Source organism: Elaeis guineensis, chromosome 2, assembly GCF_000442705.2.
Source record: "Elaeis guineensis isolate ETL-2024a chromosome 2, EG11, whole genome shotgun sequence".
Classification (NCBI taxonomy): Eukaryota; Viridiplantae; Streptophyta; class Magnoliopsida; order Arecales; family Arecaceae; genus Elaeis; species Elaeis guineensis.
In genome coordinates this window covers 121,854,922-121,880,847 of record NC_025994.2, presented here as the reverse complement: position 1 = coordinate 121,880,847, position 25,926 = coordinate 121,854,922, and the positions used below count along the sequence as shown (strand labels likewise).

The 25,926-nt window shown below is 41.0% G+C and overlaps 2 protein-coding genes across 12 annotated transcripts; both read right to left on the bottom strand.

The window, feature by feature from the left end:
* Positions 1-1,109: 1,109 nt before the first annotated feature.
* LOC105038276 (uncharacterized) lies at positions 1,110-8,199 on the bottom strand. Of its 2 annotated transcripts, none has more exons than XM_019846101.3 (3): positions 7,927-8,199; positions 3,161-4,174; positions 1,110-1,937 (listed from the first exon to the last, which is right to left on the bottom strand). In XM_019846101.3, the coding sequence occupies exons 2-3, from the start codon at positions 4,120-4,122 to the stop codon at positions 1,454-1,456; spliced, it is 1,446 nt and encodes a 481-aa protein (XP_019701660.1). In that variant the 5' UTR covers positions 4,123-4,174; positions 7,927-8,199; the 3' UTR covers positions 1,110-1,453. The 2 variants fall into 2 exon arrangements, with proteins under 2 accessions (XP_019701660.1, XP_010912331.1); XM_010914029.3 differs by having other exon boundaries at positions 3,161-4,162; positions 7,927-8,129.
* Positions 8,200-18,617: 10,418 nt separating this feature from the next.
* LOC105038288 (uncharacterized) lies at positions 18,618-25,917 on the bottom strand. 10 transcript variants are annotated; one of them, XM_073253103.1, is made up of 9 exons: positions 25,712-25,911; positions 23,945-24,068; positions 22,719-22,934; positions 22,262-22,355; positions 21,968-22,043; positions 20,015-20,115; positions 19,529-19,812; positions 19,348-19,432; positions 18,618-19,071 (listed from the first exon to the last, which is right to left on the bottom strand). In XM_073253103.1, the coding sequence occupies exons 2-4, from the start codon at positions 24,047-24,049 to the stop codon at positions 22,263-22,265; spliced, it is 414 nt and encodes a 137-aa protein (XP_073109204.1). In that variant the 5' UTR covers positions 24,050-24,068; positions 25,712-25,911; the 3' UTR covers positions 18,618-19,071; positions 19,348-19,432; positions 19,529-19,812; positions 20,015-20,115; positions 21,968-22,043; position 22,262. The 10 variants fall into 10 exon arrangements, 7 of the variants coding, with proteins under 7 accessions (XP_073109204.1, XP_073109202.1, XP_073109205.1 ...); XM_073253101.1 differs by adding an exon at positions 24,624-24,768 and having other exon boundaries at positions 18,714-19,432; positions 25,712-25,917; XM_073253104.1 differs by having other exon boundaries at positions 18,714-19,432; positions 19,529-19,597; positions 19,705-19,812.
* Between the last annotated feature and the right edge of the window lie 9 nt (positions 25,918-25,926).

Genomic DNA, 25,926 nt, shown 5'->3' with positions numbered 1-25,926 from the left:
GCTCCATTTTGTACACCACTACTCCTTATGAACAATCATAAACACAAATTCGTAAGACTTACTAATTCCTTACAAATATTTAATCTTTGAAAGTATTTTTAATATTTTTTAAACTGACAAATGTCTAGAAAGTTTAAGAATCAGCGCCAAGCTCAAAGCCTGAGAAAATTCCCAACTCCTGGGAAGTAGGCGGCTGGAAGGCCGGATTTGACCTTGAACAATTTTACTTTGAGAAATTTTTTATGCACTAGGCGGTGCAGAATGCGCTCATGCATGGTGTACATGATTTTTTTTTTTTACCCCATGCATGAGCTAATCACCGCATGTGGTGTGCGTAATTCTGCACCGCCTGCGGGGTACAAAAAATTTTACTTTTATTTATATTTTTGAGCAAGCCCGGTCTGCATCGAGGGAAACAGTACGTGTTAAGTAGTTGAATGATAACATTTCAACGCACATGATGATGGGGGATTCTCATAAATGAGTTGTTTCGTTGCAAGACAATCAGATGAGCAGCTTATTATATCTCGTACAAATCAGGGTCGAATTGAAAAGATCAGAGTCGCTAGCCCGATCGTACTTGATATCAGCGAGAATAAGTTACTCTCATCAGGATTCTAGCGCAAAGCCGACGAATACAAAATTTACACCCCTTTGTGATTACCAAAAACGTTTATATGTCTTCCTTAAAATATGGAATTGAGGACGAGCATGTAAGAAGATGTTCCCCCTTCCATAAAATTGGCATTTGTTACTGAACAGTTCTGCCTCTAATCCAAGTATGATCCGCTTTTCGACGAACATTATAACTCATAATTTGCTGTCAACTGGATGATGACCCTTCAGTAAATTGTTCTAGGGCCTTAGATGCATTCTACTTGGCTGCAGAGCAGGTGCAGAAAGTCTGGTCACTTTTCAGTTCACAATCCAATATAGTCTTCTTCCCTTCATCTGCCAACTAGTCATGAAATCAGCATATCCCTTGCCAGTTGCCGCCTCTCTGAGGCAGTACCAGAGCAAAGTCGAATTACAAGAATTGCATCCCTACCAAACCGCATCACAACAACGAGAAGCAATGACATTTGCATCACTACTTTTAACACAGGACATAAATGCAAGCAAGTGCAGTTATTATATCACTGATGATGTAAAGGATATATTTCGTTGCCCACCAGACCATCAGTCTCGTCATCCTGTATGTGTATCATTATGCCAATGCAACCACCAGTCTCGACACATCATATGTACACTAGATAGTGCTTATGCACAACAAAAGATGAAAAACACTTCACCGAATAAACACACAACATGAACCATCGCATGCTTTGAACTCCAATTTTCAGGCAAGCTCATGAACGTGGGCCTTAATGCAATTGCTCAACGGGAGCAGTACAAATCCAGCGAGTGTGGATTTGAAATTCTTCTTTAGGAGTCTTATAAAGTGTGAGGCAATCTAGGGAGTACACAGTAACCAGCCCAAGGTCCATCCCAAGAGCAGTCCTGCACCAGCCAAACCCAATCCAAAAGCAAAGACGACCGCGTACTTGCAGATATTACACTTCTTCTGCTTCCTCCCTTTCCTACTTGTTGTGTTCCTATCTTTGCTTGAAGGTGCCCCCTTCAATGGCATCCATGGCAGGACAGGGAAGAGAGTTGAGATCTGGTGATCTTTGATCTTGAGCTGGAGACACAGGCTCTCTAGCTGTAACATGTGCATCCACTGCTTGTATGCAAACAGCTGAGAAGCTTGTCTGAAGAGTAGCTTGATGATGTGGTCCTTCTCATTATAAGCCTCTTGGGCTGCCATTTCAGCTTTCCTAGCTCGGGTTTGGGAATGGCAGAGTGCTTCCAACAACTGAGCTCTGCTTGGGTCACCTTCTTGTATGTTTTTGCCATCTGGTGAATCTTCTTTACTTGTACAATAACCTCGCTTGCCACTGCATAGCATTGTGGTGCCAAGCATAAAACAAATGTAAGCAATAAAGTGGAAGGGAAGAAGGTTGATGAGTTAGGGCAGCGGGTTTATCTGCCAGGGAGGAAATAAGTACGTCTCCGTACAAAAAATACTCAACTTTTGGAGCATATACATGCAAACATATAGACGATTTTCTCAATGCAAAAAGTCATGTCTGGTAAAAGTATTAAAACTGCAATGATTTGTATATATAGGAAGTCAATCAATACAAGATTAAATGGTAATATTTTTGATTTTACATATTATCACAAACACCAAAAGAATGGGATAATAATGTGAAGCAACAGCAGGCCTAATTATGAGACACTATATATTGCAGGGAATGTGAACAAGCAATACACATCAAATGGATCAAGCATCACTCTGTTAATTAATCTAACAAACAAAATCTATACTCAGAATACTGCAGAACATTAAATAACAGTTATCCTTAGATTCCAATGTATGCTTTCATATAGAGAAAAGAATGGAAAACCAATGCAAGTATTCTATAAACAATCATACTGCACTATATTAAGTTTCAGCAGGCAATCCTAGCTTATCCAAGAAAATTAACAAATTATATGAAATGTCTACGATTGCTAGGCATGGCAATGGGTTGGGTAGGCCATTACCCATACCCACCCAATACTTGTCTTGGGCCGAGGCACAGCAGATAGAGTTAAACGGGGCGGGTTTGGTTAAGTTACACCGATCAATTTTTTTTGCATACAAATCAATTTTTTTGCCTTGTGGAGGGGATTTGTGAAAGATATGTTTATCCGGTCTGGGTTTAGGGCTAGTTTTTCCATTAGCCGTACATGCCCTGGATCCATCATGGGTCAAGTAAAACCCACCCATTTAGGTACCCGATGGGGCAGAGTAAATTGCCATCCCTGATGACTGCAAAGGTCTGACAGTTCTTTCGTGGAGACAAATTAGGATCTTTGGTATGAAAGAAATCTTACCCATCCTTGGCAAGCAAAAGTGAACCCTGAAACAGAGCAATCTGTGTCCAGATACATGCATACATAAACATATCAAAGCAAAATAAAAGAAACTTTGTGCCTTTCACTTACATGTTACAATCTGATTATACTACAGAAGATTAACCTAAAGTACATGCTCCTTCCTACTGAAAAATAAAACAAATAAATACGGTATGTGCACTTTCTAGGATGAATGCAAGATGTATACAAGCAGTACCTGTACAGTTTCTCAGTATCATGTACCAAACAGCCTCCACCAGAAGACCAATTCTTATCAACCACACTGCCAGAAGTAGAACTATTTTGTGCATAACCAAAGGGGCTGCATGTGCCAGCATGCAAGTTTTGACCTATGCTCGAGGAAAATATCCTATTACTGTCTAAATTTCCAAGACAAGCAAATGGATCCCCACTAACATGCATCATCTGGGTGGGTCTGGGAAGATCACAGTTCTCGATATGCTGCTGTGATTTTTGGGCAACCAATGAAGCCAACTCATCTTTGTCAGATATTCGCCACCAGGGCTCACACTTGTTACCTCCTGCCCATGGTGAATCAAGGTCTGAAGAAAACTTCTCTTGTTTCTTTGAAATTAACCGGTCAACTGCCTTCCAATCCAGCAGCTCCTCATCCTGGCAAAGATAATCACCCATATCTACTTTACGCTTTAGTGGTTGTTGTGGAAAACTGGCTATTGTCTTCATCCCTTCTACTCTGGATTCAGAATTGTGCTTCATAAAAGCCGTAGATACCATCCATGGAGACTCGAGAAAGCATTCACTCTTTTTAAGATCAATGTCCATTGATTCACCAGGCAATGGCTCTTCAGTAAGATTAGATGTTGGGACTGTACTTTCTAATCCCTTCTCATCAAGTTCATCTTCTACGAAATTCAGTTGTTCACACATATACTCCTTTTGGTAACCAAAGTTCGGTTGCAGCTGGAGCCACCATTTTGTGTCTGGTGGGAGATTAGAATTCATGGGGTTCCAGTTTAAAGGCACAAAGTTGGAGCCAGAATTATCTGGTGCGTTTGTCGCATTGCCATTGCTTGAATCATTCTGCAGTGCTGATGATGACGGGCAGCAAGCTAACTTTGGAGCTCTCTTTGCATCTTCCTGGACTAGGCAACGGTTCGCAGCACGCTGCCAAGCAGCCCTTGCTTCTGCAGCTGCCATTATTCCCTCATGCTCCAAAACTGTTTGTTACAGTAATTCTCTGCCAGAGAGACTAAGGCAAGTGAGAGTACGTTCTCAAGCAAGAGAATTCATGAGAAATTTCAGATTTTTTTATAAAAAATCTATCAAAAGAATTCCAGAGATGCAGTAAGTCCATGAATTTAGATTCTTCATATGGTATAAAAAATGGTGCAACCTTAAAAGTATTTTTTTTTTTGAATAAACAAAAAGCTCCCAATTTCAAATTTAAGTGGGCATGACCTTATAAGCCTGGAGAAGAAGGACAAGCAAAACTTACAGAGATACCAAAATCACCCAGATTGGAAGCTTGTCAAAGGAGCCAGTTATTTACTATTGGTATAATCTAACTAGACCTATTCATAAAGAACCATGAATATCTACAAGATATTAATTATGATTACTTCTATATTTAAGAACAGGCTTGATAGGAAGTTTTGAACTCCAAGTAATGATTCATCAGGTCGACAATCATTAATACCTAAGGGATTTAGCATCCTGATCTATCTGGATCATAAGTTTGTATGATATGAATATCAGGCAAGAAAAGGAGAAGATCTGTTCAAATATAGTACGTTGTGATGGTTTTAAGTGCCAGCCAGCAGGTGCTGTACCAGACAGGCATCTACACCTGGCACTGCATCCACATGCCCATCATGATATATGCACTCCACATCTTGGGGCTACATGTTAATCTATTTCGACTTAGTCTCAGTCAATACTGATTTACATTATAACACATACACTAATATGTTATGAAAGTGGTGTTTTGTGCCAATATGATATACACATATTAAACCAAAACTTTGATGTTATGTTGATGTTAGGTTGTGGTTGTGGTTTGGAAAAGCTAATGAGTACTATGTGTAGTTATGCAGGTTGCCAGAAGCAATAACTCATCAAAATCATCACATATAATGAAATTAGAAGTACCTTGCTCACAGCTTGGATGTTCAAATCATGTCTATCTATCATCAATTCATCATCAATTAATCCAGATTTAAAGCATAAAAGATTTCTTCGGATATCTAAATGTGCCTTTAGATAATTACTGACGGAGATATACTTGTTTCTATGTCAATACCAAGCACGATACAGCATAGTCTAGTATCCCAATAAAGCATGATACCCAAGGAAAGATTATTTAGAATTTAATTGTACCTAGAAAAGTTATGGTTTAAACCAAGTTTTCAAGTGAATCAGCTTCAGCCGTATTTCCATCAGTACGGCATACGCATGCATGCATGCATGCCGGTGGACTGCGCTGCTCATGAGCAGCTTGGTCTAGGCTTGTCAAACACTTGTCATGCATGCATGCATGGATGTATGTAATGGACTGAGCTGTTCATGAGCAGTTTAGTCTCAGCTTGTCAAACGCTTGTTTGAGCTCAGCTCAGGTAGGAAACCAAACAAGCTCAAACAGCTTTGAAAACTTGGCTCATCAAGGAGCCAAGTCTGAACATAAGCCATTTGAAAATATAAGGTGGACCACAACTCAAGCTTGAGCCAAACTTGAGCAGAATCTGAGCAATCTGATGCTCGGCTTGGTTTGTCCGCAACCCTCTATATGTATGTATATATTGGCGACCATATTCCTAAAGAAAGAAATAATGTAACATCCCATGAAAACAAGTTCTTCTATTTCATGCTTAATACATAAAATGACCTAGAATGCAGCCATGGTGAAATACCCAGTGTTAGAAAATTATGAAAGTTGAAAGGAGCAATAAAATATGGAGTGAATTTGGTCTTAAATAGAAGTCACAATCACTAAAAATATTCATAATCAATAACAAGGTCAAAAGTTGATGTTGCAACAATATCCTGTTCTCCAGACTTGCAAATCAATTAGTCAGCATCCACTCCAACAAAGACCATATGAATATATGATTATCGCTACAAAGAACATTGCCTCAAAAAGTTGCATCATCTAGACCATGACTTAACTGAGTCTTAGTGTAACATAGATTTTTGCTAGTTCCTTAGGAAACTCAAAGCTCAGTGACAGGTGTCCTGACTCAGCTTTGCTAATGTGCATCAGTGAAGGGCACAGGAGGGACAAACATCATAGTATATTACTAATGGCTGAGATATAATACCGGATTGCAAGGATATTATCTTTCTATCAGTAAACCTCTTCAGTTGCGAATATGCAGAAATAAAACTAAAAAATACATGTTCTTCAATCTCCTGATTCCTTTTTTTTTTTTTTTTTGGTGGGGGTTGGGGGCGGAAGAAAAGAAATCTTCATGAAATAAATTGCATAACATATTGCCTTCTTAAGAGGCCCATTAGCCCTATCCTAAAGGCTCGGCAACAAGACAGACAAGGGGGGAATAGCCATATTTAAATTCATAACATGACAGTTGATATTTATCAAGTACTAAACCATTTGATCCCATGGATGAGATACCAAGGAAGATAGTCAGTTGAGCAAGAAGCTAGTTGCTTATGCTTTCACATGAACAACCAAGCACACGTACAAAAGATAGTTTATGCTTTCATATTATCCACATTTTAACTCAAGCATCACATAAAATTTTTCGCTTCCCGCTTGAAGTATGAAGATGAATTTGTCTATACAATTTTTTCTGCATTTGCAGCTTATTAAGAAAATATGGCCTTTTTATATACTCCTTCAATTATGGAAATTTCTTTCAGCCATGCATCTCTCAATTAATAGAACAAAGCATCAATCATAAAGGAAAAATCTGGCACATCAACAAGGAGATGAAAGGAACTTAAAAGACTATATGACAAACCAAAAGCACAATGGTTGTCACTTTAAAGCAATATGTATCCATTTCTTTGGTTGGTGCACTAAAGCAACAGTGAACTATCTGCCAATCCCAGAATGACTGGACAAGTATCCTGTTTTGCGAATATGTAATCTCATGCTTACGCCTTCTCAAGAAGGATATGCTTCATTAATCACTAATGCTATTACGATAGACAAATAGCTGATATAAGAGAATTTTATGCCCCAAAAAAACACCATAATCCTCCATGCATATTCAGCATTTGTCCAGAGATACCAAAATGACCACACAAAACCAAGCATGATTTAGAATTTGCCATGTTTCACTTCAATGCAGGGCATTCCACAAAAAAGCCAACATCCATCACCGAACCAATGGCAGAACAGGGGTAAAAACGGGACATTCCACTTCCCATCTGCCACCTCTACACTATGCAATAAATAACCATAGCACATAGATCTTTTAAGATTATCCTGGTAACCTACAAAGCTATCAGCCTCAAAACCGGATACCACTAGCAGCGATTCCACAAGCCAGATCCATCCGTCCATAACCTGCTTAACTTAATTTAACCAAGATAGTACGACTACATTTCCATCAACCACCTAAAAGAATGTTACAAATCCAAAGGATCTAATTTGGGCCAGACCAAACAAAAACAAAATAAAAAGAAGTATAAAAGCACACAATATCTCAAGACACAATTGGTAAAACATACTCGAATCCTAACACAGACTGATGACAACACCACCTACAATTCAAGCATCCAGTAAAAAAAACTGACTATAAGAAATCTGAAATTCATATCAAATCCACCGATGAACCAAACACAATCTCACCAAAGAACAAAAACACACACAAATCCTTGAAGCCCAAAAGCAAAAGAGGAAAAAAAACATCAATAAAACAGATACCCAAAAAACAAAATCCCGAATAGAACTTTTTTCTAAAAAAAAAAAAAGAAGAAACAGGGGAAGCGAATTTAACTCCAGAATTGAGCAATCCGGGATCGGAACGAAAAGTATACCTCGTAACGCGCTTCGACCTAAAAAAACTTGGACACCAGAGCGCTGGCCTCTCTAAGATGAGATCTAAAACCGAATCTAATCGAGGGGAAAGGACAGGATGACGCTAGGTCGCTCTCTCTATCTTCCCGGCGAGTTCTTTTCTCCAAAGCTTTTTTTATCTCCCCTGGGTTCCCCAGTGCACCCACTTCTACTAATTTTGAAGCTAGACTTCCAGAAAACCCCCTGATTAAATGGACAAATACCCAATTAGACGCCTCTTTGGATTTTCGTCTATCGCTCCGCGCAGTGCCGGAAGGCCAGCCGTCGATTTGTGGGCCTCCCGGTGAAACCCGCACACTAACTATGGCTCCCGTCACCGCTGGGTAAAGAAAGGGACAATCACGCATTTCATCGATCTGACGATTCGTGATCAACGAGGACGAATAGGTCGGGAGAAGGGGGAAAAAAAGAAAATGGATAAATTCGATTGTGATTATATGAAAATTCCGGGGCGTTAATCAGTTATCACAAGACTCTAGATAGCTCTGAGTTCAACTATTGTTAGGTATTATCGGTTAATCAATTATGTAAAAATAAGTGAGACCGGGAAGTTCTATTTTGGGTTTGCAGGTGAAGCGGAGGTGCGGACAAGTCATAGTCCCACGTGTCACAATAATGCGCGACGGGGGTGCCACCGATGAGATCGCGTCTCTGGTACAGGGAAGCACGGTGTGCGGTCAATCAACCGAACCGGACGGATGGATTCGGAGACTTTGGATCCTATCACCGCCTCAATAATACGGCTGGTGCTCCAATTCAGCAATACATCGAGCCAATAAAATACTGCCACATGGAATACCAGCCACCTCAGCATAAAAAAAAAGGAGAAAAGGGTGGCAGAGGAGGCCCCGCCGAAACCCTGCGTCGCCGTCATCGCTCCTCGCCAGAGCTTGGTTCCAAACCCTCGATGCTGGCGATCGCCTCGATCTCCCACCACCATCTCCCCCTGGCACATCACCAGAAGCTCCTTTTCCTCCCTCGTCAGATAGCGATCGTCAATGCCGTAAGCGGAGGTGCGCACCACCGTGTGGGCACCTCCGCGCAGCGGAAAACAGCAGAAGGAGATGCGAGGTCGAGAGCCTTCTTAGTCCAGGTGGCGGAGAGCTCCTAAAGGCGGAGGATGGCCGAGGTATGGGCGGCGATGAGGTTGCAAAGGCAGGCATATTCATAGTCGATGAGGCCGACAATCTGCATGAGGGTCAAGGAGGGGCTCGGGAGGAAGGTGCCAGAAAAGGTCTCGCCGACGGCGAGGTGGAAATTGCGGGAGAGAGGGATGCGGTTGAGATCCAAGAAGGCAGTGACGACTGTGATTGGAGGAAAAGAAGCTCTTTTCTTGGAAGATTGGGAGGCGATTGAGATGGAGATGGGGGCGACGGTTTAATTGGATTTGAAGAGGGTAAATGGGTTTTGGCGATTTGAGCGTTTTGGGGCAGAAGAGAGAGGATTTCTCTGGCCGCCGTCAGCAACGAAGGCGACAACACGGTGGCGATGGTGGTGGTGGTGGAGGAAGCGGCCGCCATGGTTCCACACCTTAGGAAACTAGTGAGGATTTCTTTTTTTATTATTTTTATTCAGCAGCAATTTCAGCTGAGATGGCGGTATTTTATTGATTCACTGTACCGCTGAGGTGGTACACTGGGATATAATTTCTCCAACAAGACCTTCGTCCCTCGGCAATCTCCATGATGAAGCTTTGGATCCGGTCACCGTTTGAGGGCAGCGTGTCAGCTCCTCCGAAATCCGAGTGAACTCGGGTGACGTGGTGGTTTATCCTATTGACACGCTTCCAAGCTTATGGATGTCATGCCTCGGACCACTTGCTTGTGGAAACCGACCCCTGGGTTGTATTTTACTCATTTTTTAATCCTATTTAGGTCAAGGTTTGGTTTATAAGTAGCAAAGGTTGTTTAAATACTACTTTATGTATCTATAAATAAATAAAGGCCTTATAATAAACTACAACCTCATAAAATATTGACTCAAGAAATTTTAATTTTGAGATTTCAGTAAATTATCAGGCTACCTAACGTTTCTTTGGCCACAAATGTGGACTGTAGACGACTTTTACTAGCAGTTTCCCGATAAGTTTTCTTGTCAATTCAAACTGCGCACATGTTTTTGCCTAAAACCCCCTCGGAATCGTGCAATGGTGACAGATTTGAGCCGTCGGATGAGCATATATGGTGTGAAAGTCTTGTGCAGAAAGTAGGTCAAGCTTGCCCAACCTCCGTTGCTGCTTGGTTTACCAAGATTATCAGAAATGCCTTCATCATCTGCTTATCCCACTTTGGATTCTAACCATAACATTCCGATTGCCCTCCATACTAAAACGTGGCAAGTGGAGGAAAAAAAAAAAAAAAATCATCATTGCAGCCAGGAGAGGTAGAGAATCTGAAGGCAATCTTTTAACAGAAGGATCCATCTATTTCTTTTGACAGTTTATTTCATCTTTTCACCTATTTTATTATTCTTGCTTTCCATGCTTGTTTGCAAATGTTGCTGCTTTTGGACTCTTGGCAACGGGGTTTGGAAACAAACCAGGGGCCGCCGGTGATTAGAAGGTTGCATCCACTTTGTTATCAGTTGGCCACTAGGACCTGATTTGACATAAATCTCAGGGAAACAATGGGCTTCGGCTGGGGATTTCGAACCCAGCAACCAGATTGATGTGGAAAGTGGAAACGTAGTTGTCGAAGACGCTCACCACAAGCTAGATGGATTCATAAGCGGAGATATCTTTGTTTCTCACCTAATTCATCCTCCTTTCATCGAGTACTTGGCTTAGTTTCAAACCAGAGTTCTTCCCGTACACTGAAACAAGATATTTTCCAAGTGCGCAAATCTGTGTTCTTTGGCATTCTTTCAAAACAGGCGACACTTCTAAGCTTGTGCTCATATTTTCAGTTTCAACTTTCAAAACATCATTGCATGACCCTCCCTGATGGGACAATTAACAAACAATTTTTTTTTTTTTTTTGGCACACCACGAGAGTCCCCCCTAGACTATGTAGTGCATATGTTTCAACATGAAGGGTGATTTGGAAGGAGAAAGGAAGAGATTTACCACGGAGTTTGAAGAAACTGGGCATGTGCAGGCGAGGATTATTTCATCTATTTTTAAAGTGATTTACGCAATCATGAATTCGATGCCATGCTATTAACATTTGTGCTGTCCGAAGAGAAAGCTTGACCACAGAAGCAAGCAATGAATTGTCCAATGGATATCCCAGCTTTGACCTGCAGCTTTATAGAACAAACTATGGAACTTTTGTTTGGAAATTCAAATTAATTGTAGGAATTTCGTCCACATACCTGTCGAACACTGAGCCTCGGAATTCTTGCTGGTTGTGTCAAGAGATGCTGATGTCCAGTAAGTAAACCCTTCCACATCTTTCCTTTTTTTATTTTATTTTTATTTTTTTATAAATTATAAATACTGATCTCTGCACCAGAAAGGGATTTTTGTGTAGCGAGTCATTATGACTCAAACAATTTCAAATGTTAAATTAAACAGTTTTGAATGTCTCAGCTTCTAGGGTTTTGATATCCAGAAAATTGAAGGTTTCCCTCTTTTCATTTGTAAAGTTAGCACATGCCGATCAAATCTGCGGAAGAATGAACTGTTCCTTCTCGCACCAAATAGGAATGTACAAGGTTCGGACTCTTAAACTGATTGATAGTTTCATAATTCACGTTACAGAGACTCAAGATGCCAGTGCCCCTCATTCCTATTGAAAAATCAGTCTTAGCTGCTAGAATAAATATTTATATGAATGGAAGACTCAATGTTACATATAAAAGAAATCAGTGGAAATTGAATGAAGAAAGCCATACACCACAAAGGGCGTGCATGGTCTAACTTCGACGTTTATAAAGTTCTCACAAAAGGGGAAGCCATAATCTAGGTTCTCTAGCTTCTCTTAATTAGTGAAAGCATTTTTTTATAATCTTTTTTAGAAGCACTTTCCAAATATTGTCACCAAATACTTATTTTTCCTAGGAAGAACTTTTTTTGCTTTAAAAGTTGCCGGGTATTTTTTTTTTTTTTTTAAAGTAACAAAAACACACATCCTAACTTTAATTGATAGAATTTACTTGTGCTCTTTTATTTTATTATCTATTTTTTCCAATTAAATGCTATTCTTATGCTTTTCTTTATTGACAATTAAATGCATTATTTCTTTCTGTATAATATTGCTTAAAGTTCAATTTTTAAAATTTTTTTTTTTATTTTCAAATTTCATTTTACAAGCAGATATTCATCAAATTAAATAATAGTTCTCATAGATTTATTGACTTCCAAATTAAACAATGCAACACATGTAAAATGTTACCATCAAGGTTGGTCGTGCCGTACTAGAGCCCACACCAATTGGCCGGCGACACGATTTGGCATACTCCTGTGCTGTGTTGTGCTGGGCATGAACCGATGCAGTAGAGAGAGAGCAAGGAAGAAGGAGAATCAGAGAGAAACAGAGAAAGGGGGAAGAGGGCAAGGAGACTGGCGGTAGCTATCGAAAGGCGAAGAGGCGGGCAATGGCCCTCAGAGGTCTGCGAAAATCCTCGGATAGTCGAATCTCTCTCCCCGCCCTCCTATCGATTGAAACAGAGAGACTCATCAGTGTTTCAATCGATCATTTTTTGCCCCTATTTTAATTGATTACTTTTCTTTTTTTGACGATTTTATTGTGAGTCGCAAAAAAATAAAAACGATCGATAAAAAAAAGGGTGAGTCACCCCTATTTCAATCTGTAAGAAGGCGAGGAGGGAGATCCAGCCCTCCAGTAGCCACCGTTAGCATCCCCACCCTCTCCTTTTCCTTCCCTCCCCCTCTCTTTTTCTTTCTCTAGAAGAGGGCAAAAGCTCAAATAGCCCTTCAATAGCCTCCTCGATCTTTCCCTCTCTTTTTCTTCCTCTCTTTCTCTCTCTTTTCGTCGCTTTCCTTCTCCCTCCCCCATGCTTGCCGGTGTCTCGTTTCGAACATCAAACGGTTGACCAATAGTATGGTTCAACATGCTCTAAACCAGTAGTATGGTTCCGCCATCCATAATTGCCATATTTTAGTAACATTCTAGCCTTACTCTTAAAGCCCTAATTTAAACACATTTTCAGCCAACCGACACAATAAATTGTAGATCCATTGAAAGCAACAAAGTTGGCCTTTTCTGACTTTTTTGGCCACTTTGAAAAATTTTTCAGCTGCTTTATGTCTTAGGTTCCTCTCTCTCTCTCTCTCTCTCTCATTTTTTTTAGTAAAATCTGCCATAATTTTTTAATTGAAAGTTGAGCACTACAATTCAAGGCCAGGATTCCTTGGGTGATGCTTTTCTTCTTTAGTACAAATGGACAGTCATACTAATCTAGTGTAAGAACAGTCCAATAGATCAAGATATAAAAAATCCCGCAAAATCAGTGGACAATCTCCACCCTATCTCCAAATCCAATCGTTAGAGTAGTCAACAACAAAAGCTACCACGCAGTCTGCTGCAGTATTAGCATTTCGATAAACATACTGAATTCTAACTGTAATAGCATGACGAAGAGAGGTCCAGACATCCCGAAGAAGAGGATGACCTCCAGACTACCTAGCACCCTCCTGAAGCCAAGCAATGATAGTGGCAGAGTCACTCTCAAGGAAGGTCCGCTGATCCGCACGAAGCTACTGTCTGATAAAAGTGACCCCAACCCAAGCAGCATGAAGCTCCGCACTAGAAATAAAAGGCTCAAAGAGATGGGAGCCACCAGCTATTAAAAATCTACTGTTAGAACTACAGATAACAAAGCCAGCTCTGCCTCTCCCATCCCTGATGCTACCATCGAAGTTAACCTTGACAAGCCCCGAAGGTAGGGGCTTCCAAGAGACAGAAAGAATCCTGCAAGTTGCTATCGGGGCAGCCAAAGAGCTACAGGGATCGGAGGTGCCAGGAATCGAAATGGCAGTATCAAACCGACAATACTTCTGAGCAAGACAGATAGCTATGTCCAATACTTGACGAGCAGAATCACATCACCATAAAAAATAAGACTGTTCCTAGACAGCCAGATCTAATAAATAATATAAGCCATCCGTCCAGTAACAGCGAGTGATCCATCACTCATACTCTGACGAATGAATCCAAGGAAGAGATCCAGCCATGGATCAGTGCTCGTCTCCTAAGGAGAACTGCCCGTCTGCATCCAAATGAGCCTCGCCCTCGCATAGCACAGGACAGCATGCTCCGCAGTCTCATCCTCCAACCCACAGATCAGACAGGAGGTCAGAACCTCCATGCCCCTATCCCTAAGAAGAGCCTAAGTAGGAAGCCGGTGCCAGGCCAGTTTTTAAAGAAAGATCCTCACCCTAGGGTGGACAGTAACTCTCCAAATCTAGATAACATCGATCTTTCTAGTAGGCATCGATCCATATAACTGAGAAAGATCCTTCAAGGAGACCATGGAGCTGCAAGAGCACCCCAAATCCTAGCATCCTAAGTGGAGTGCACTAGAATGGGGATGGCAAGGACCCGCTCTGCAAGTGGGCCTTCAAAGAGCTGAGTAATATCCTCGCTTCTCCAGTTGGAGCCATCAGTAGTAATGAGGTCAGAGACCCGTATGTGGTCGTCTACCTTAGTGCTGATAAGGGTCAGCCAACGGGAGAGAGAAGTGTCAGAAATTCAGGCATCTTGGGTCACCTCCACCGAGTGACCATCTACAATCAAGCATTTGATCTGGTCCATGACGTCGGGTCCACGAGCGTAGATTTCTTTTTAGATAAAAGAGCATCCCCGGGGAGCATAGATGAGGGTCCCAAGGCTCCAGCCATCGTAACGGGCCCTCATCACCGTACTCCACATATAGTTTGGCTGGATTAAAAATTTGGCTGCATGCTTCGCTATCAAAGCCTCTTGCCGCATCGACAACGAGTGGATCCCTAGACCACCATCCCACACTGGCTGGCAAACTACATCCCAAGAAAGAAGATGGACATGATGACGATAACGATTGGAGCCCCATAGAAAGTGGCAAAAGTGTTGCTCCATCCCTTTGATGCAAGCAATTGGTACAATCGCATGTGCCAAGAGGTATATCAGAACAGAGCTTAGCACTGATCTCACCATAATTATCCTGCCTATGAAGGATAGGGCATCAGTCTGCCAACCTTGAAGATGCTCCTGGACCCATTGCTCCAGTGGTCTGCACTCAGTCCGTTGGAGATGATGGTCGGTGATTGAAACTCCAAGGTAAAACAGTGTCTCAGTCTGCTCTCAGATCCTTAAGATCTCCCTAATCGTCACTCTGGTCTGGGCCTTTGTCTTCAGACCGAAGATGACTGCAGACTTCTGAATATTGACCAACTGGCTCGACAATCGACAGTAGACCCTGACAATGGAGACAAAACGCTCCATATTGTGGGCCGAGGTGCGTCCGATAAGAAGGCAGTCATCTACAAATAGAAAGTACGAGAGAGGCAGGACTCCAAAGACAGGCCAATACGGCTCCAGGATCTACCCCTGAACCATCACTCTTAAAGCCCTGTATAAAGCATCAGCACAAAAAATGAACAGAAATGGAGAGAGAGAGCAACCTTGGTGAAGACCAACTGAGGAGAAAAAGAACTTCGTGGGAGAGCCATTGACAAGGATAGCGAAACTCGGACTCTCAATACAATCCATGATCTAGTCAATCCACCTGTCAGCAAAATCCAGCTCTTGAAGCATCTGTCGGAGGAAAGGCCAATACATCCAATCATAGGCCCGCTCCATATCCAGCTTGATCGTCATGAGGCAACGGTGATATGGCGCTCGCTATAGGTCATGCATAAACTCATGAACCAGTATAACATTATCGATGATAGACCGACCAGCAATAAAAGCATCCTGCTCCGAACTAATCAGACGAGGCATCAACGGCTTCAACCATCCCATCAGGACCCGTGCACACACCTTATAGAAGGTGGTACATAGATTGAGAGGTCTAAAGTACTTCAGAAGAGAAGCGTCAGGCCGCTTCGGAATGAGGGTGATCAAGATCCTCTTCCACGCCATTAGTACACCCCTAGACTGGAAGGCCGCCTGCACCACCTCAACAACCTTCTCCCGAATGATCGATCAGTACCGACGGAAGAACAATGGAGAAAAACCATTAGATCTCGGGGCTTTATCCTTCTCAAGAGATCAGAGGGGCTCATGCACCTCCTCAAAGGACACCAGATGAGTCAAGATATCATTTTTCTGTACAGAGATGCAAGTCACCTGCTGAGCACCCAGGATGGGATGGTTATCACCAAGCATCATCATCCACCGATCCCTGAAGAAGCGAAGGATCTCCGCTCGGATCCCTCCACCATCATCCACAACATTGCCATCCCTTCACCACAGCTGCCTAATAAGGTTGGTGGGCCTCCAAATCATGATGGACTGATGAAAGAATCGAGTGTTTCGGTCCACCTCCTGAATCCACTGGACTTTAGACTTCTGTCTCCATAAAGTCTCCTACTGCCTCAGTAAAGGGTGATGCTCGGAGAGCTTACCACGAAGCTCCCCCATCTCAGTGTCAGGCAAGCCACCATGCTGATCCTCCCTCAGCTGCAACTCCACAATATCCACCTCAACCTGTTCAATCCGATAGAAAATATCACCCACTTCCAAGTGGTTCCATCTGAGGAACATGCATCTGACCAGCTCCAGCCTGCAAGTCATCCTATATCTCGCATCCCCTCGGATCAGCAACCTCCACACCTCCCACACCAAATCCCAAGATCTCGGATAAAAGATCAAGAACTTCTCAAATCGAAAGGGGGTCCCAAGCCAATCCAAGCCATCCGTCGAAACAAGAAGCGAACAATGATTCGAAACAATCCTCGACAAGTGCCGAACATAATATCCTAGATAATGCTGGATCTAATCAGCAGAAACAAAGGTCTGATCAATCCTCTCCCAAATGCGAGCTGACCCATGCCGGTTGTTGCATCAAGTGAACCTGGGGCCAGTAAATCCCAAATCAATCAATTTAGTGCAGCTGATGAACTCCCTAAACTCCTGAGACTCCACACTGTCCCCCTACTGCCTGCCGCCTCGCTTCTCATGGGGACCCACAATATAGTTGAAATCTCCAGCCATCAGAGAAGGCACACCTTGCATCAAAAGTCTAGAGATCTCTGCCCAGAGCACCCTCCAGTCTGTGTACTCGATGCTTGCATAGACACTGGAAAGGAGCTAGGGCCTCCGGGACTAGTCCATAATGACAAGAATCACTTGCTGCTCACACCTATGGAAAGCATCCACACGGACCAAGCTGCGATGCCACATCACCAAAATACCTCCAGAAAGACTCCAAGACCATAGCATAAGAACTCCAGGCCATAAAGATCCTTCGTCTGATTCGGACCAACCCGATCTCGGAAAGACAAGTCTCGCTCAACACACAAACATAAGGACAATACTGCTGGATCAATCGGGAGAAGACTCATCAGGATGGGGGTCAGTACTCGTACCCCCCCCACAACCTGAGAGTCCCCCACAGCCACATCATCCAACGAGCCCATCCTCCTGAAGACCGTCCCCTCATCATGGATGGCCTACATAAGTCTGGCCACCACAGACTCATGAGAGGGGATCTGCATCTCTATCTCAGATCGCCGCTCCAACACTGCCACGGTCGTCGAGGCACCAAGTTCTCGACACCCTCCTAACTCCACCGGGCCCTTCTCCGCCTCCATCGGGGCCCTAGCCGCAAAGATGAGACACCAGGACCCTGGGAAGGCACTGGCACCTCCAAATCCACTGACGAAGAGATCACGGTCTTGCCTTTGGCTTTGGTTTTCTTAGTCCCGCCTTTCTTGGAGCCCATCAGGCTCAAGACGTGGCCAATGGGCTTAGCTGGAGCCCAGCCCAAATCAGCTTCCTCAGGCCAGGCTCGCTTGATCGGGCCTGTCGCTCGAGCCGCCTGTCCTGCTTTCAGCTAGACTGGTCCCTCCACAGCAAGGCCCAGTGTGCCCGCAGACCCATTCACGCCCACAGGCCCTGTGCTGGCCAATGGGCCAAATGGGTTTGGGTTTGGGCCCAGAACCCTCCCCCCGCCTCCAACATATCCGCCTTCATTCCCCGCCACCAAACACGACCGACCCAATGATGGCCGGTGTGTGACCTTGGTCAGCTAGCTCCACCCATCGGCCTTGGGTGATGCTTTGCACTTTCACGTAACTTAGCTTTTCTTTAAATACGAATTTTATCCACACCCCATCATATTCATTACAATTTTTTCAGTTTTGTTATTTCTTCTTTAACAAAGTATTTTTTTGTGCTCTTTGGTTATAGGACCATCATGCTGTGCTTGGACATGCAATTTCTTTTTCCTAACAATTACTTTCTCACTTTCTCAAACACCGTCATGATTTGCTCTAATGTATCCATTAACTTGAAGTAAACTTTCAGTTAGCAATATTCAGTGAGCAAAAATTACTTTAAATCCTGGATGGTCGTCGCCTCAACTCTCCCAGTAGCCTAGACAGCCACAATTGAGGTAGCTAACATAGCCCCAGAACCATGGTGGACCATCTATGTTTAGGCACACAGCTAAAACCACCCACAACACTACCGGAACATTCACATTTAGTAGTTAAAAATTTATATATTGTGTTCTCTCAATGATCAACAAGCATAAGTTCTTCAGGAAAAAAAACCAAACATTTGGTATTCTATATTAAGATCTAAGAGAACCAAACTACAGCTTTAAATCCTTTGTAGTTCGGATTTTGGATGACCAGAAGTTACAGAAATTGTATATTTGACTATTGGATGACCAAAATTCTAACTTACAATAACTTAAAAATGTAAAATGCACACCATGATAACCGATTGCAAGAAGATGAATAATCATCTAATAGTAATTTTCTTCACTATCCATGCCCGCTGCAATGTAATTCCTGATTTATGAGGTTCGGAGAAGCTCTGAAATTTACATAGAGACTTCCCAATGTAGAAGTTTGAATGGCACCGCCAGCAGAGTCATATTCATGTTTGCCACTAGCAGTTTCCCTCAAAAAATTCGTCCTGACACACTAAGCTCTTTCTTGGTATGACCTCGTACATCCAATACAATGCGGTCTGATTCTCTTCTGGTAATGGCTTCCAAAGAATAGACAGAAAATGGCAGTCACCAAGAAGATGACATTATTATGGAACTAAAGAATGGTTCACATTCTGCAGCTATCATGTTCATCTAATATAAACCACTAATCCTTTGTAAATAGCAAGGAAAGGTTCACCAATGCATATATAGATAGAAAGTATGGACAACATTATGCCTGGACTAATTGTCAAATCAGTAACATTTGAATGAAGATAATATTAGTAGAAAAGAAGCACCAAGGACCAACAAACCGTCAGGCAGTGGCTCATTACTTAGCAGTGTTGAACAACTTGTAGACTTCCTAATTGTTGAGTGCTAGAACCTTTCACTTGCCTTGAATGACCCTCTGTAAATCTCCTGCACATTGAAGCACTTAGGTGATTAGGACGAAGGGCAGTCCAGGACACAAGTCTCCCACCACTGCAGGATCTGCAGAGGGTCAGATTTACGTACCTTATCTCCACGTGTGAAGAGGCTGTTTCCATTTTCAAACCCGTGACACCCAGGTTACGATGGAGCAACCTTACCATTACACCAAAGATCACCCTCATGATCAGGATGAAGAATACTCAAATCATATTGCATGATAGATAACATCTAAAAGTTGCATCTAATAAGAACAGACAAACCGGTAGGCAATGTCTTGCAACTAAGGTTTTCCCTATTAATAGTGAACTTTCTGTCACTTGAGCATCTAGAACTTGCAACTTGCCCTAAAGGACGCTAGTGGAGACCTTCTGCACATCAGTAAAATATTTGAGTTATACTTTCTGGGCAACAAGATTATTTTTAACAATAGAGATCTGCAGATATTTTTCATCAAGCCTTTCATCATGAAATATAACCAACAGTACTTCTTCCTTATTGCATCCATCTTGTTAAAAAAATACTAATAACTAAAAACAGAGTTCACACGTGGATATGTAGAAAAAACTGTACCTTCCTGGAAACTTCGACTAGATAGTTGAGCAACTCAAATTCAATGCCTGGTTCCACCCGTTCAGTTGACTTGAGGAACTTGCTGCTCAGTACTGCCCCATCTTCATTCAATAAAAAAATTTGAAGACATAAGAGAATTTGCACAAATATCTTTAACTAAACTCTGGCTTCTTAATATTGATTGTAACTAGAATTTAGATGCACAAATAGAACTTTGGCGTTTTAAAATAGATTTAATGTTTAAATGCATAAAAGTGAGATTGTCAATAGAATTGAAGTAAAGATAGTTGAAGGAGTGCAAACCACAAGGTGCAAGACACAAGATGCCATTATGATATCCTTTTGCTTTTTGAGTAATTTGTGTGATGTATAAGACATTCCATTCTATGTAGGATTAAAGGGATTGTGAGTGAGCGGTAAAAACTTATGAATGGAAAAAATTAAAGTACATAAATTCAAATATTTTTAGAGAAAACTTATTTTTCAGGTGGTTATCTAATGCAAGTTCACCCTGTTATGTTGCACTGAACATAAAAAATTATTTGTAAATGGTTAGCAGATGGGGAATCTTCTCATCAGGATGCAAAACTACCATCACCAGATCCTTGATACATATTTAGATATCACAAGGAGTCATATATTTTTTTTTCCTTGCTTTTTAATCTATTATGGACTAGATTATTGACGATTATAACTTTTTTCATACTTTATAAAACCATAAATTTCAAAATTGTAACATTTAAAAGTGCTCCAAGTTAGAAACTTTAAGTAAATCCAAGTGATGAAAAGAATAATTTGCTGTCGTGTAAATGGAGACCAGGTCTAGAGACAGATGCGTAAATGTCATAATGCAGGATAAAGGGAATGACTTCTGCATAGGACATGTAACTTGCATGTTATTATCAACTAATATAGTCAAAAATTGCTTACTTAAGTAGGCTGTTCTAGGAATGACTAATCATATTTGGTAGGGTACAGGCTAAAATGACATTGAGATTATTTCAGCAAGTACAAATAGAATTTACATAAAGAAAGGTATTTTCTTACTTTGTTTTTTTTAAAGAACTCAAAGAAAGTTGTTTTTCAACTCTTACTTTTTAAAGATATAATCTGAAGCTAACCATTGCTCTCAAAATACTCTTTTAAGTCACTGCTCCTTAGCGATGGTCAAACTAATATTTTAGCAGGCCAAAGAAGCAGTTTGTGCATGTACATATACTAACATTTATAAAGTTGGGCTAAAATCCTCGACAAGAAAAGGCTTTTTGAAATTAATCTAAACCACAAAATGAAAAGAGCATATTTAATCTTCACATCCACCTGTACACAATGTTGTGTGACTTTCCTTGGTGGCATGTGACACTTACATGATACAAATAGGTAGATTGTACAATTCTGAGCACTAACTGCTGCAGGCATGATATGGTTTACCAGAACCAGATAATTTCATTTTCCGTTTGTCCTTCTTTGACATAAATAAAATCCACAATATTTGCAAGAACCATAAAAAACCTTTTCCCTTTCAGTAGCATCATGTGCAAAATCATGGGGACACATGGATCTGCATGCATCTTCACTTTCTATCTGGCTTGGAAATCAAAAGTAACTGATGCTTAAAAATATAAATACCACTAAATCACAATAATAGAACATAAAATGCAAAGTGACATGTGGGTGCAACAACATTAAACATAAGTAAAATGTTAGGGCCATCACTTAGTTATGGTCTCAGCAATTCAGGGTCCTTGGAGGGGTGGAACAAGGATCGACCTAACCTATTTCTCTCTCTTCTTCTTACTTTTTTTTTTTTTCCTGTGCACAAAGTGGCTGCTTCATGACTCAAACCGCACCATTGCAGTTTTCAGCCCAAACCTTTGAACCAAGCAATGGCCCCCAAAATAAGTTAATATTAATACTACATATAGGAAATAAAAAGCAAAATGTTGTGTTAACCTTTTAATGGTGAATATGTTGTATTTGGACAACTTTGTGCTGCTCTAGAGCTACCAAATGCAGTCCTCTTGTTTCACTGGATCAGGAAAATCATTAAAACATTCTATGTTAAGATTAAAATATAAGATTAAACCATGATGAACTAGTTAGGACAATGCTGTTATCTACTTGATGAGATTAGAAAGAAAGCTGGAATTTGAGTAGCATTAGCATGTTAAATACAGAAAAGAGCTGGGAAAGAATTCATAGCTAATCAGCTGCATACAGTACATCCACAAGCTACATGAGACTGACCTTAATGCTGCTCAGTAACGCAACTGAATGTTTCTCTGTAGTCTACTATCCAATATGTCTTTAATCTGAGGATAAGGGTACTTTGGATAAGAACCTAAACATTCGACAGAAATCACCCATTAAATGTGTTAAATAATTACATATGGCAGAACCAGTGACCTTTATGCTGCAATGTATCGCATTTAAAATGTTATTTGGTCGTTTACTCTGCAATGTGCTTTTACTGTTCTGTGTAAGAAAGGTTCTTTACCATGAGCAATAACCTAAACTTGGTCTGCAACAAAATAACCTAACCTTGGTGATTTTTTTTGAACAAATCAGCTGCCTAGGACTTGAACATGAGCCATTACGCCTGTCAGCCCAAGCCTTTTATCATTGTACCAAGCAATGACCACTAATGTAAATTTTACAAAAAGGAACTTAATGCCTATTATAAGAAGAAACAATTAATAAATACCCTTTTGTCCCTGTATTTAGCCACTTCATTTAATTTCTTATCTCTACCACTGACATCTAACTTTGTAACATGTCCATGATCTGCTTCAAGATCTCCAACATCAACAAGATGAGTTTCCATGGTCAGCATTCTGCCACATTCAACCACCTCATCTTTCTTCACAAACCTTCTATCTATGAGTGTGTCACTGTCATCATACAACGTCACCTGAGCATTCTACAGAAACAAGATAAGTTAGTAAAGAATTATGCCATCGAAAGTGAAAATTCTGACCTATTAGCTGCAAAATTAGAATGAAGAACTAAGACTAAATAGATAAATTAGCCAAGTATAATCAGAGATAAACATGATAAACCCCACAATTTTAAGCAAGATATATTGACAACTATAAATATGATCATAAGTCTTTAGCCATATGTCATTGGTCAAATTAACAGTTCACCATATGTTTGAGGATTCTCAAGTCCCCTCAGCATTAACGAGTTTTTTTTTTTTTTCCTCCTCAGAACCAGAACAACTAGGCAACATAAGTGAAATGATTCAAGCAGGAGAGCAGAGCATCTTTTGTGGTGCTTCTGTCCAATAATAATGACTGAGGAGCAGGAGGAAAATAAAAAGAAAATGTATCTCTCTGTGAGGCTTTTGAAGGGTGTGCTTTAATTAGATAAGAGAAGCTAATGAACTTTCAAGCTTAAGCATCATGATGGCATATGAAATAGACCCATTCAAAGTCCCCCATTTCAATCTTAAGTAGATTTCCTATACAAATTCCTCTCCTTTTTAGACCTAGTGTGTTGGATAACGACCACAGATATGGCTCACCCTTAAGAAAAAAGATATTACATTCCATGCAATTTATCAATGACAAAAATTGAAGCAACCCAAACCTAAACATTCTTTTTAGTCAATTCATAAATCATGTATGTGGTCATTCTACTCACTCATACAGTGTCATGAACCAAGTAATTTTATTTTAATTCTGTTCTTCTGCAGCAAAGTAATTTCACTGTTCTTGGAACAATTAGTATCTTTTATTGCCAAGTAATAGTATAAAAATGGTCATCATATAATACTATGTTGTTTAAATATGTAGTGCCAGAGGATCAGAACAGACAAAACTTTTGCTGTTGTGCCTAAAATTAATAAGCTTCGCAAAAAGTGATTAGAAAATATTTGCACCAAAATCTAATTTTACCTGTGGAGTTTCAAAATTCTAGATGTTTTACCTCGTTACCTGAACCACTTAGCTCTAATACCACATCCTGACAAATTTTTCTCTTCTGCTTCATGTGCTTTGTATGGCTTACAGTCCATCTCTTTATGCAAGTCATCTGCTACACTGCAAGTCTCCTGTTCATATCAGATCATCTTTATGATGCACACAATCTAAGCTACGAAAGCATAAAGCATACAGAAAGAGTAGAATGAAGTAGCTCATCTTTCAGTATTGGCTCTACAGGACTAAAACCTAAATAACATTAAGCCAAGAATGATAAATGCTAGCAACAAATGAAGATTAATCAAGATAAGATGTGGAACAAACTTTTCAAGGATGTATGTCATAATTCCATTTAAGTTGAGGTCTCCATATGCACGGGCAGATGTGCGGACATCCATTGCAAGCTATAAAGAACGGTGAAGATACTTTTATATAGATCATGGGCAATTAAGCAATCAGAGCCAAGGAATTGTCCAACAAAGAAAGAAACATTGTCTAAGAGGCACAATAAAAAAAGCCTCTTGAAACACTTCAGGGGTTGTAGGTAGATGCACTGTTAAAAGTCAGAGTGCAAGGAGAACACAAATATTGTAGTGTCCAAGGAGATCTCTGAGTTGTATTCTCTATTGGAAGAGTCTCGGGATATTGGAATACTCCAATAGCAATGATTAAAGTGTCTACTGTACCAATTGTCACAGACCAGCATGTATAGTGCCAAGACTAGACCGGCATGTGAAACACCTGCATTCCAATGCATGTACGAGCACTGGCATTGCATGGCACTGCATGTTTGTTGCAATGCCTTACTGGAAACGCACCGGCAAATTGCACCTGAAATGTTAATTCATAAAGAATGCAACAATAGATCTTCAAGGAATGGACAAGCGATCCTTGACACGAATCAAGTGCCGAAAAGTGCGATAAACTTTAAGCAATGCTTGTTATGCAACAATAGAATAGTTGATTGTAACTTCACTGTTATAGTTGATGATCAAAGTGAGATTAAAACGCACCCACTATCCATCACATATTATATCCCCAAAGTGTTTCCTAGACCCCAAATTCCTGTCCTTTTCAAGGACAAGCAAAATAACAGTTGGATACAAGATCTACTGATCGAAAAATCTAGTCCATATATCAGTAATACAATTGTGATAGTGCAAGCCTCCACAGGTTAACAGCTCGCCAAACCCATGCAAGTATATCCTTTATCCAATCTTATGTCGGCCAACACAATGATTTTTCAAGACATTCAAAAAGAAAGTCTTCATATAAACCTTCTTTTCGCCATATAACCTTCCTAATAAACTCCTTTTCATACCCTAAAATCATAAATTGGGAACTAAAACTAATGAGAGAAACGTGATAGCTCGTACAACTTGCAAATAAGTGAATAGATGTGACAACAAGAAAGCATGAGAGAGAGAGAGGGGGGGGCAACTCCTCTCAACCAGAAGCAAGAGAGCAACCCTAACTCCCAAATTCCCAAACCCATTGAGGTTTCTCGCAGGATTCAGGAAAGCTAATGACACGAATTCGAGGTATCGAAAGGCCTTCAGATCTCAATCGGGAATGGCGGTCCTCAATAACGCAAATCCGATCATACCCAAACGAAGCACTAAGAATACAGAACCGATTTCTTTTCATATCGACAGGACTCAAGAACAACACAATAAACGAAAGGAAAGAGAAAAAGAGAATTGGAACTCAAGTTCGAGAGAGATGAAATTGGGGCTGCTTGAAACAAAAATCGGAAAGGAGTTTGGGATCGAACCAGCTGCCGTTTTTGGACGCAACCTTCTTGTCCCGGAGATCCACTGATCGCCATCTCGGAGAGGACGAAAGACGACGGCCGAGATCTTGAGAACCTAAGAATCCACTCCTCAGAGCACGAACACAAATTTGTATCTTGGCCCGCGCTCCGACCATACGACATTGTAGTCGTGTGTCCACACACACACACCCGCGCTCCGACCATACGACATTGTA